General features: G+C 36.4%; 2 protein-coding genes across 4 annotated transcripts; both read right to left on the bottom strand.

The window, feature by feature from the left end:
- Window positions 1–3,273: 3,273 nt before the first annotated feature.
- On the bottom strand, window positions 3,274–3,897 carry LOC137713501 (putative leucine-rich repeat receptor-like protein kinase At1g35710). Its single transcript, XM_068452799.2, has one exon. It carries the CDS (start codon window positions 3,881–3,883, stop codon window positions 3,497–3,499), a length of 387 nt encoding a protein of 128 aa, XP_068308900.2. The 5' UTR covers window positions 3,884–3,897; the 3' UTR covers window positions 3,274–3,496.
- LOC137713811 (MDIS1-interacting receptor like kinase 2-like) lies at window positions 3,274–8,659 on the bottom strand. 3 transcript variants are annotated; one of them, XM_088684153.1, is made up of 4 exons: window positions 8,337–8,476; window positions 7,016–8,249; window positions 4,837–6,727; window positions 3,274–3,897 (listed from the first exon to the last, which is right to left on the bottom strand). In XM_088684153.1, exons 3-4 carry the CDS (start codon window positions 6,083–6,085, stop codon window positions 3,887–3,889), a joined length of 1,260 nt encoding a protein of 419 aa, XP_088540279.1. In that variant the 5' UTR covers window positions 6,086–6,727; window positions 7,016–8,249; window positions 8,337–8,476; the 3' UTR covers window positions 3,274–3,886. The 3 variants fall into 3 exon arrangements, with proteins under 3 accessions (XP_088540279.1, XP_088540278.1, XP_088540277.1); XM_088684152.1 differs by having other exon boundaries at window positions 7,016–8,659; XM_088684151.1 differs by lacking the exon at window positions 3,274–3,897 and having other exon boundaries at window positions 4,587–6,546; window positions 7,124–7,736; window positions 7,881–8,657.
- Window positions 8,660–12,370: the final 3,711 nt, after the last annotated feature.

Below are 12,370 nucleotides of genomic sequence, written 5' to 3'. Positions count from 1 at the left end.
CACAGTGTGGGTTCGAATCCCATCGACTCCCTAATCAAACAAATTTATCATTTGAGAGGAAAAAACAAAAAAAAAAAAAATTCGACGTTAGAGTCTTCCATCAATGCAGTTTGGCAATCTGGCCAAAGTCCAAGTCAAGGGCTATAAATGCAAGTTGGCAATTTTTTTCAATTTTTTTTCTTCAAAGAATAAGAGCTTGATGATCTTAATTGATACTTCCAGTTTTATTTTTAGTATTCTCCTTTATTTCATATGACTGTGACAAAATATTTTGTTTTCCACAAGAAAATGACATCTTTATGACTCAGTGTCTCTCAGACAACGAAAAAGTTTTTCCAATTAATAATTTTTCCTCTGGAGTCTTCCATAAATTTACTCATTCCAAGTCAAAAGTCTTTAATTGTCGCCCGCTAGTATAGTGCACCATTTTCTTTTATGGAGCCCACCCCACTCCTTCTGGATTTGAATCGCATTCGGATCCAAATTGTGGAAATTGTAGTGATCTTCACATCTTAGCTATTCATCATGCATCGTGCGGTCAGAAATCATTTGACTTTTTTTATTTAAAATTAAACACAAATAGTACCTGACGAAAATTGACGGCACGTTGTACGATGAACGATTGAGATGTGGGGATCTCTAAGATCCCCCACAAAGTGAACCCGGAGAGGATCCTCTTCCACTCTTTGGGGCAATCATCTAAAGATTTTTAAGAATCAGTTGTAAGTTATAACATATACTGTGTAGTGATGTTTATGTCTTTATTTATAAATAAAAGGTATTATGTTCAACTTCTATGAGCATTAATATTTTTGAAAACTTAATTATGGCCAGTTTGGGGTTGCTTAATTTCACAAAAAAAAAAAAAAAAAAAAAAAAAAAACAACTTTTTGAAAAAGTTGAGTCCTTAATTGCGTTTGGTAAATAAAAAAATGTTTGTTCCTGAAATAAAAACCCTAGTATAGATATATCATTGTATCAAAATAAGAGAATAACACTTGACCCAGTCAACTTCAGCTCTCCGCCATATCTGCGGGGGATTAATGGATTTTTCCGAACCAGTTTTATGCCACTTCTGGTACTCCTGCAACAAACCCTCTGTTCTGACCACCAGCTCATGCGGCACCCGAGCCCCATTCCAGACAGCGTCGTTCCTATTCTTCCCTAGCATCCATATGATCATCAGACAGCGTCGGTTCTTTAATTATCATCACATTAAATGCCTAGAAAAGTTTTGCCCAACTCAATCAGCACGAGTCAACAAATTTGAAGAATCTGTATAATTATATGAACATAATCAGTTTCTAGAAAATTAAAATTACATAATTAACCAAAACCATACTTAGGAATCTAAGCAAAGAATCAGAAGAAATATGAGAAAAAAGGAAAGGGGAACTTAAAAGATCTTTGAAAATGATAAAAGCGATGATGAAGACAACGGAAGAGGGTTTCGATCTCGGTGAATCGAACGAACCGAAAGACCGACTTGACACCCTGACTCAATGCGGATGCATTTGAAACTCGCTTCGCCACGGCTGCGCGGTTGGGTTGGCCTATGGAGTCGGGATTTAATATCATCGGCATTAGATCGGCGATCATCCGATGGGCGATGGTGGTCAGGTGGTGGTGTGATTGGTGTCACGGATAGGTGGAGCCGCGGAGAGCTGGAGGCGGAGGTGGAGACAGGCAGGTCTGTGTGGACCGTTGGATCTGGGTGTGGGTGGACCGTGCAGCCTTAGCCTGTAGTGTGGTCGCGAAGAACTTATGAAGATGAAGAGAAAGGCTTGGAACTTGGAAGACGGAGAGACCGAAGCGTCGATGGTGAAGATTCGAAGACGCAGGACGGCGGGCACTGTTGCATTTTTTTTTTTTTTTTTATTTTGAAATTTTTAATATACTTGTATGTCTAAAAATAAAATTTGGTGCCCTCAGCAATTTTGGATCCTGGACAGGAGCCTTGTTAGCATTGGGCCAAGGCCGGGCCTGATACATGCAAAATAACTTACTTATAAAATAAAAAATATTATTTGATTCAAAATAAATTTATCTATATTTTATATAATAATATAGGTAAATTTTTGCACATATATATTAGTTGTAAAATGTGCCCAATATATATAATAATGCATGAACATAATTCACCTACAATTAAAGGAAATTTGATTAAAAAATAATATATCTACTACATTTTGTTTATGGATTTCAATTTCTTTTTTAATATTATAAACATAATGTACCTACAGTATAGTTTACCTATTGTTTAATCTTATAAGAAAATAATGTATCTACTGTTTTATTTTTATTTTTATTTTTATCGAATATCTATTGTTTTATTTTAATGGAGATAATTTTTCTTGGTTTAATTTTTATGAAATAATTTAGGCACTATTTAACTTTACCAAAATAATGGAACCACTATTATTTGATTCAAAATTAATTTACTTATATTTGACATATAAATATAGATAAATTATTTTTAACAAGCATATATGGTAACAAATAAAAAATGGATAATGTATGTAATAATCTAGGTAAAATAATTCACTACAACATAAAAGAATATTAATTGGTTCTTTGTTGTTTTTATCAAAAAAATCTTATTATTTGATGCAAAATAACTGATTGTACAAAGCATTTTTTTTTTCCATATGAAAAATTTGCCCATAATTATTTATGAACATGGCTAAATTAATATATATATATATATATATATGTTCCTACTATTTATCATACAAGAAAGGTAAAATTTTCATATGGGGTTAATTGCTAATCATAATTAGGGTGAGTAATAATATTTATTGACATAATCAGGGTTTTGTGACATAAGTTGTAAATATGTGATAATAATTGGTTACATATTTGTCTACATGGTAATCTATTTGAAATTTGAGTTTTATTTGGATGTTTAATATTTGGTGGGCTTTTTATTGAAAAATAGGAGTTTCAAGGGTCTTTTTCTAAAGAACCCTATAATTTACCCTATATAATATAATATGTTGAAAAAGTTATACTCTAGCAACTTTACCTTGCATCAGTCCCCAGTTGTGTGATGCCCAACATCCTCCTCGAGGGATTTCTTGTAGAGAGAGTGATAAGCCTGCCTTGCCACAAGGAGTTCATGTGAAGACCTATCGCAGGCTATTTCGGCCAGAACCCGATTCCTTTTGGTCTACTTCTCGGTTGCTTTTGTCTATGACTTTACGTTTATCCGTATACATAAATAGAAATAGTAATATAAGTATGGCCATTGCATTCTCAGCCAGTCATTGTCCATGTGCATGAAAACCAATTCTTTGTTTTATTAACTTCTATTTCTTCCTCACAAGCGTAAACACAATTTTAACTAAAAAAACATTAAGTGTTCTACATAAAGTGACTAGAGCCTAAGCAAACCAGTGCATAAAAATAAATTACAATACAGAAACATCTACGAAGAATCTTTCTTCTGAAAGGAAGACTTGAAATTTATTTATCGGAAACAAGCACTCTCTGCTTCTCAAGCCGTCAAAGGATCTAAAGCAAGCAATTCACCACAAGTTATCATACGTATTGTCTTCGACAAATGCAACTTCTGAGTTGAGATGAGTTGAGTAACTTGTCTCATTGTAGGGCGAGAATGCGGACTGGGATTCAAACATGAAAACGCAATCTTCATAAGAGAGAGTACTTCCCCTGCTTCTTGATGCGTTGGAGGCAAAATGCGTTGGTCCAGAACATCCACAACTGACATTTGATGGGATGGTAATGTTGATGTTGATGACGACATGGACGAAGAAGACATTGATAAGAATGATGAGAAAAAATCACCAGGATGCCTTCCCATGATTGTTTCCATAGCAACCACTCCAAAACTATAAACATCGCATTTTTCGTTCACTTCCATGGTTTATGCAAGTTCTGCTTATAATAAGACCATAGCAATATTGGGACTATTAGTTTGGATATATTATAATAACTAAACTGAAGATAAAGAGCAAAAATTTTGAACAAACTAACCCGACTCAATTTGCTCGCAAAATTTTAATTAATGGGGAAAGACTTAACAAGCTCGATTAAAATTTTCATATTGCCTTTCAACTTCATGTAGAAGTACCTTGTCATCATTCAAATCCAATGAATCAGACCTTGGGTCAAACTAAACTTTTGAGGTAAAATTAATGCTTATTGTTGGTGTTTTTGTACTTTTTGTATCCATCTATATTGTATGTTGGTATATGATCAGAGGAATACAAGACATGGGCTCTCTTCGATATGTTTATTCTTGTTATTCAATAAACGTTACAAAAGGGGCTCAATTTTAAGTACAAAATATGAATTACGTAAATATCTTGATGAAGAAAGACTTGAGAGAAACCATAAATATCGTAGTTGTGATGTATTAATAATTCTTGTTTCTACTGTCACCTCAAAATCAGTATTTAGTATTGGCGCTAGAGTGCTTGATCAATATCGTAGTTGTTTATTGCCTGAAACCGTTCAAGCATTGTTATGTATTAGAGATTGGCTTTTTGGCAAAAGAGGTAAATCTTACATGGTATTTGTTTTCTTACTGCAGTTTCCATGTTTATAATTGTTTTTTTTTCCATTTTATTATTATTATTATTTTTTACTTTTTTTTATTTTAGGTTTTAGCTTTAAGGAAAAAGGGTGCTGACTTATAAGAGCATACAATAAACCCAAGTATCGCTTATACGTTAGGTGAATGTTCTTTCAAAATCAAAGCATGTAACATGGTATGTTTAATCCATCCTAACGTTGAAAAGAAATAAATTTTGCCAAAAAATTAATCATAATCAACACTCAATTAATAAGGTTAAAAGGAAGAAAACATAGTACCTGGTGCGACATACCCATATGTGCCTGCAACGGCAGTCCAAGTTGTTGAGCCTGGATTCAAAAACTTAGCAGTGCCAAAGTTTGAAACAGAGGCCTCATATTTAGAATCCAACAAAATATTCTTAGTTGATATGTCCCAGTGCACAATTGGTGGCAAGCAATCGTGGTGCATGTATGCCAAGGCATGAGCTACACCGTCAACAATATTAACCCTTTTTCTCCACCCTACTTCTTTAGCTTCTTCATCTTTGCTCAAAATTGTAGCCAAGCTACCTCTTTCAACAAACTCGTACACCAAGAACGAGTGTCGATGGTGTGAACAGAAACCATAAAGCTTCACAATATTCCGGTGTCTTATCTCTGTTAGTGCCCTTATTTCATTCAAGAATGCCGTCTCCAAATTCTTCTCACCATCCCACAATTGATGTATTTTGTTCACAGCCACTATGTTGTCACTTGACAAATTTGCTTTGTAGACACTTCCTTGTGCTCCACTCGCGATGCGATATGTGGAATCAAAATTTTCTGTCGCCCTTATGATTTCCTCATACATTGACTTTCCATCAAAATTTAAAACTGAAAACGATATTTCTTCATGCAAGTTTTTTTCTGCTTTTTCTAGACTTTTCATCTTTCTTTGCACTACGAATTTAATTGTAAAGAAAGCAGAAATAAGTAAAATTGCTGCTACAAGGGAGAATGTGATTCCAAATACCCATTTGCGTTCCTTTCTTGGGCCAATTGTGCAAGATTGCAAACCTTCAACGTTGTCGCACAGTCCTTTGTTCCCTTGTAAAGCTTCTAGCGGAGCTTGTCGAAAGGCTCTGTTGTTGGGAAGGGGACCTTCCAATTCATTGTAAGATACATCCACATATGAAAAGCCATGCATGCCTTCAAAACTTGATGGTATGAAACCCGAAAGGTTGTTGTGAGAAAGATTGAGCGTCTGTAGACTCTCCATATTGCTGATTTCAGCGGGTATACTACCTTCAAGTGAGTTGTGACTTAAATCAAGGTCGTTCAACTGAACTAACTTTTCCAACTTCAATGGAATTCCGTGGGAAAATTGATTGTTGCTCAAATTCAGATGGTACAGTTTGAGAAAGTTGCCGAATGTGCTCGCAATTGACCCATTGAATTTGTTTGATGACAAGTCGAGATATTCAAGATCAACGAGTGATCCAAATTCCGAAGGTATACAGCCTGAAAGTTGATTTTCATTCAGCATCAACTTCTGCAAAGAAGTCATTCTCCCGAACTCCTTCAGAATGGCCCCAACTAAGTGATTTGAAGAGAGGTCGAGTTTATGGATTTTGTCAGCATTGATAATCTCGGGAGGTATCCTGCCGGTGAGGTTGTTTCCCGCAATTAGTAAAGTTTCTAATTTTGCGCACTGTCCCCATTTTTATGAAACTTCCCCACAAAACTTATTGTGACTCATATCTATGAAATCAAGATTTGGATAAACACCAAAGTCTTTTGATATATTGCCTGTGAATTGGTTCCCTTCAAGATGAACTCTAACTAAGCTCTTGCATGTTTTCAAGCTTTTGGGGATTGGACCTGTCAAATGGTTATTTGTCACTGAAAGGTTTTGGAGTTGTCCTATTTTGGGGCATTAAACCACTGAGCTGATTCTCATGCAAATGTAAGGCCATAAGAGATTTCAAATTCCCTATCTCTTTAGGAATAGTGCCAGAAAGATTATTACTATTGAGAAAGAGAGTGGAAAGGTTTGTGAGCTAACCTAGAGATGTTGGGATTGAACCGTTGAGCTGATTCTCAGACAATCCTAGGTGCACAAGAGATTTCAAATTCCCTATCTCTTTAGGAATAGTGCCAGAAAGATTATTACTATTGAGATAGAGAGTGGAAAGGTTTGTGAGCTGACCTAGAGATGTTGGGATTGAACCGATGAGCTGATTCTTAGACAATTCTAGGTCCACAACAGATTTCGAATTCCCTATCTCTTTAGGAATAGTGCCAGAAATATTATTACTATTGAGATAGACAGTGGAAAGGTTTATGAGCTGACCTAGAGATGTTGGGATTGAACCGATGAGCTGGTTATAAAACAATTATAGGTCCACAAGAGATTTCAAATTCACTATCTTTTTAGGAATAGTGCCAGAAAGATTATTACTACTGAGCTTGAGAGTGGAAAGGTTTGTGAGCTGACCTAGGGATGTTGGGATTGAACCGTTGAGCTGATTCTTAGACAATTCTAGGTCCTCAAGAGATTTCACATTCCCTATCTCTTTAGGAATAGTGCCAGAGAGATTATTACTATGGAGATACAGAGTGGAAAGGTTTGTGAGCTGACCTAGGGATGTTGGGATTGAACCGATGAGCTGGTTATAAGACAATTCCAGGACCACAAGAGATTTCAAATTCCCTATCTCTTTAGGAATAGGTGCCAGAAACATTATTACTATAGAGATAGAGAGTGGAAAGGTTTGTGAGCTGACCTAAGGATGTTGGGATTGAACCGCTGAGCTGATTCTCAGACAATCCTAGGTTCACAAGAGATTTCAAATTCCCTATCTCTTTAGGAATTGTGCCAGAAAGATTATTACGGAAGAGATAGAGAGTGGAAAGGTTTGCGAGCTGACCTAGAGATGTTGGGATTGAACCGATGAGCTGGTTATAAGACAATTCTAGGTCCACAAGAGATTTCAAATTCCCTATCTCTTTAGGAATAGTGCCAGAAAGATTATTAATATAGAGATAGAGAGTGGAAAGGTTTGTGAGCTGGCCTAGGGATGTTGGGATTGAACCACTGAGTTGATTCTCACACAAACTGAGATTCACAAGAGATTTCAAATTCCCTATCTCTTTAGGAAAAGTGCCAGAAAGATTATTACTATTGAGATAGAGAGTGGAAAGGTTTGTGAGCTGACCTAGAGCTATTGGGATTGAACTGATGAGTTGGTTATAAGACAATTCTAGGTCCACAAGAGATTTCAAATTCCCTATCTCTTTAGGAATAGAGCCAGAAAGATTATTACGGAAGAGATGGAGAGTGGAAAGGTTTATGAGCTGACCTAGGGATGTTGGGATTGAACCGTTGAGCTGGTTATTAGGCAATTTTAGGTCCACAAGAGATTTCAAATTCCCTATCTCTTTAGGAATAGTGCCAGAAAGATCATTACTACCGAGATAGAGAGTGGAAAGGTTTGTGAGCTGACCTAGAGATGTTGGGATTGAACCACTGAGCTGATTCTCATACAAACTGAGATTCACAAGAGATTTCAAATTCCCTATCTCTTTAGGAATAATGCCAGAAAGATTATTACTATAGAGATAGAGAGTGAAAAAGTTTGTGAGCTGACCTAGGGATGTTGGGATTGAACCATTGAGCCAATTGTTAGAAAGATCAAGGGAGATGAGTTTGGAGAGGGAACTGATTTTAGCTGGAATGACATCAAAGAGATTATTGTAGCTAAGATTGAGGTATTGAAGATTGGGGAAAGACAAGAAGGAAAACTCATGTAGCGTACCTTGTATCCCAAAATTGGTAAGGTTTATCACACTGACACTCCCAACAACATTGCATGAAATACCAGTCTAGAAGCATGGGGTTGCTTTTGCATGAGCGGGTAGGTAAGCCCACGAGGTGAGATTTTGCAGGCGAGTATGGTTTTGAAAGGTGGCTTTCCATTTGAGAAGCGCTTCTGCTTCCGTGGTAGAAGTAGCAGAAGCAAAAGCAAAGCAACTTGGCGGTGAAAGAAGTTGTACGAATAAGACAAGGCAATAAGCCAAAAGGCAGAGTTTATGAAAATCTAAAGATGTCATGGCCGCTAGCGTTTAACTTTGTGTACATATTAGACTCTACTCCTAGGGCTTATTTATAATGGCATCCATGAGCTATTGTAATTAATTCAATTCAACCCGTACCGAAAGAGGGGGTGGGAGAGAAGAAAGATACAGGACTTGCAAAATGTTTTGTACATACAAGATAAGTCAAAGTCTTTGTCCCAAATACGTGTAATTGTATGGGGCCTACCCCTCTCCTTCTAACGGTTGTTTCCTATAATATACAATGTACTTAGTCCCAAATGTGTGTAATTGTCAATCTTTCTTCTCAAATATCCCTATCTCAGCCCTGCCCTCTTGTTCACATCTCATTTATTTCTATTTTTTCTTCTCATTAAAGTTATTCCGTTTGGTGTCATAAGTTCATTTATCAAATAAAACAAAATTTGGGAAATGCTAGTGGACTTTATGTTTTATCTCTTAGGAGCAATCATCTAAAGATTATTAAGAATCAGTTGTAACACGTAATGTGTAGTGATATTTATCTTTTTATTTATCAATAAAAGCTATTGTGTTCAACTTTTACGAGCATTAATAATTTTGAAAACTTAATTATGGCTAGGTTAGGGTTGCTTAAAATTTTTAAAAGCAACTTTCTTTAAAATGTTGGGTCCTTAATTTTGTTTGGTAAATAAAAAAAGTTTTTTTTATTTTTTTTCCCCCAAATCATAGGTCTAAAACAGCTAAAAACAGAAGCAAATCTACACATGCTTCTCAAAAAAGCATTTTTTTTTCCAAGGGACGCAAGTAATTAATGAAACTTTCATATTGACAATCCTATGCCATCATTTTTTTTCTTCTAAAAGCACTTTTAGCACTATAATTTACCATTACACTTACCTACTCTTTTCACAATTATTTATTCTCACAACACAGTATAAGCAGTTTTGAAAAAAAAAAATAATACAACAATAGTTTTGGCTAAAAATTTAGGTTTTAACTCAAAAATAATTTTTATCCTCCAATAGTTTTGGCTAAAAATTTTAGGTCGAGATTATTAAAGAATGATTTTAGCTTAATTTTTTGTCGATTAATTTTTTTAAAAGTAAAATTTATGTAAATTATCTTGATTAAGTTTTGTGAACATTTTAACTTAAAAATATTTTAATTCCTATAAACCTGCCCCTTGAAACATGGAAGTCATGGAACAATAATTACATTTTTATAAAGATAAGGATTAAAACTTTGAAACTTCAAATAGTTCTATTGTCACATCCCGATCTGGGCTTCACCACATCCTGGGTTCAACTCCGCCGTAGCACGATATTGTCCGCTTTGGGCCCCAACCATGCCCTCACGGTTTTGTTTCTGGGAACTCACGCGAGAATTTCCTAGTGGGTCACCCATCTTGGGAATGCTCTTGCCCGAACTCGCTTAACTTCGGAGGTCCGATGGAACCCGAAGCTAGTGAACTCCCAAAAGGCCTCGTGCTGTATGAAGGTGGGCATGTATATATAAGGCATAGAGGATCCGCTCCTCTGGGCGATGTGGGATCTAACAATCCACCCCTTAGGGGCCCGACGTCTTCGTCGGCACACTTTCAGCCAGAGATTGGCTCTGATGCCAAATTGTCACATCCCGGGCTCGACTCCACCGTAGCACGACATTATCCTCTTTGGGCCCCAACCACGCCCTCACGATTTAGTTTCTGAGAACTCACGCGAGAACTTCCCAGTGGGTCACCCATCATGGGCATGCTCTCGCCCGAATTCGCTTAACTTCGAAGTTCCGATGGCCTTGTGTTATATGGAGGTGGGCATGTACATATAAGGCACATCACCCTATCTCCATTGGTCAATGTGGGATGTTACAATCCACCCCCCTTAAAGGCCCGACATCCTCATAGGCACAGTCGCATCACATAGCAGAGTGGCTCTGATACCATTCTGTCACATCCTAGACTGGCTCTGCCGTAGCACGATATTGTCCGTTTTGGGCCTCGACCACGCCTTCATGGTTTTGTTTATGGGAACTCAGACGAGAAGTTCCCAGTGGGTCACCCATCCTAGGATTGCTCTCGTCCTAGGATTGCTCTCGCCCGAATTCGCTTAACCTCGGAGTTCCGATGAAACCCGAAGCAGTGAGTTCCCAAAAGGTCTCGTGCTAAATGAAGGTGGGCATTTTGTTTTTGTATATTACATATATACTTTATAGTTTCCATAAATGTTTTTAAATGGTTTTATGCATTTATGCCATGAATTTTTTTTTTTTTTATATGCTATGATGTCGTTGAGTTTTATATTGCATCATGGCATACCCATATGCATATTACCTGCATGTAATTGAAGTGAATGGTTTGAAATGTTAAGGTTATGTGATGAATTGAATGGTTGAATTATTATGGCATGCTTACATATAGTTCGCCCATCATTGCTGCACCTGTGTTAGTGCTTGCCCCGGGCCAAGGCTAGTGTTCACGTGATCGTAGCACTAGAGCGTGTATTATTACACCTAGCCTTGTGTTACATGTCACATTAGGTGACTCTGACACATGTGTTAGCCTAGATGGATAAGCGATAGGTGCAGTCGGACAGGTCACATTAGGCGACTTCGACTAATATGTTAGTATATATTACAGCACGTAATCGTATCTATACTATTGTTGAGAATATTTGTTGTGGCGTACCTCTGGACTTACATTTGGCATCATTTGATTTTCATACTTATACGTAGTATGATATTTTTGAAACAATAAATGTTTTACAGCGAAGGGTTAGTATGTTCAGGAAAATAAACGGATTTTATAATCCTTTATTTTTGTGCCCACTCACCCTTCTGTTTTTCGCCCCTCTAGTTTAGTAGTTGTGTTTACGTTTAAACGAGGACTCTGGCAAATCTCAGTTAATGGTTATCTTCTATGGTATAACCCTCACCCTATTTAATCTACAGTTCTTATGCTCTGACGTCACGTGTGAAATGGGTTCAATCCTGCTCACTAGCACACTCTTGTCTTTAGGCACTTTTAGGTTTAAATTTATTTACATTTTCCACATCACTACACTTTATGGCTTCGTCACCTTCCAAGTGTTGGCCAGCACAGTTCGATTCGAAGTCCTACTGGACATTTCAAGTCGGGATGTGTCATCTATATAGTATGCTTCAATCTTACAATAATTAATAATACAAACATAATTAAAACTCTAAAAAGATAAGTAAAATATTACATAAGAATTACAACAATTACTAATACTAATAATATTCATCAACATTTGGTTGACTTGGTCCTTGAATTTGTGGTGGATTTCGTGGTGGACTTGGGTAATAGACATTATATTGGTCATCATCCTCAAAGATATTCCTTACGGCATTCCTTCTTATAATTTCCACTTGCTTGTCGCGGAATAATTTCTTCCTATTTGAAGTGTATTTGTTGGGGTCCTCCCTCATTACATCAAAATCGAATGTCATCTTGTAAGGGTCGTCCTTCTAATATGATCTTTTGCCATCTTGAAAATTTTGGAAGTTGGTAGAAAAAAATGGAAGAATTGTTTGAGGAAAGTGAATTTTGGGTGGATGTTTGAACAAATACATGTATTTATAGAGTTTTTGGGTGAATTTTGATTTAAATAATTTCTTTTAAATGTTTTAGCTGTTCAATTTAATTTTGGACCGTTAGACCTTTTTTTTTTTTTTTTACAGTTAATTTAATATAAGAATTTAGCCGTTCGATTTAATTTAATTATAAATTTGATTTCAAAAAATTTAAATATGGACTTTT

Source organism: Pyrus communis, chromosome 14 (assembly GCF_041283825.1).
Source record: "Pyrus communis isolate YQ-2024b chromosome 14, ASM4128382v1, whole genome shotgun sequence".
NCBI lineage: Eukaryota > Viridiplantae > Streptophyta > Magnoliopsida > Rosales > Rosaceae > Pyrus > Pyrus communis.
Note: the sequence above shows the minus strand (reverse complement) of the source record. Positions and strands in the feature narration are given on the sequence as shown.

Bases quoted from the DNA above. Each gene is read 5' to 3' on its own strand.
- LOC137713811 (XM_088684151.1), bottom strand. From the start codon at position 6,085: ATGACTTCTTTGCAGAAGTTGATGCTGAATGAAAATCAACTTTCAGGC.
- LOC137713501 (XM_068452799.2), bottom strand. From the start codon at position 3,883: ATGGAAGTGAACGAAAAATGCGATGTTTATAGTTTTGGAGTGGTTGCT.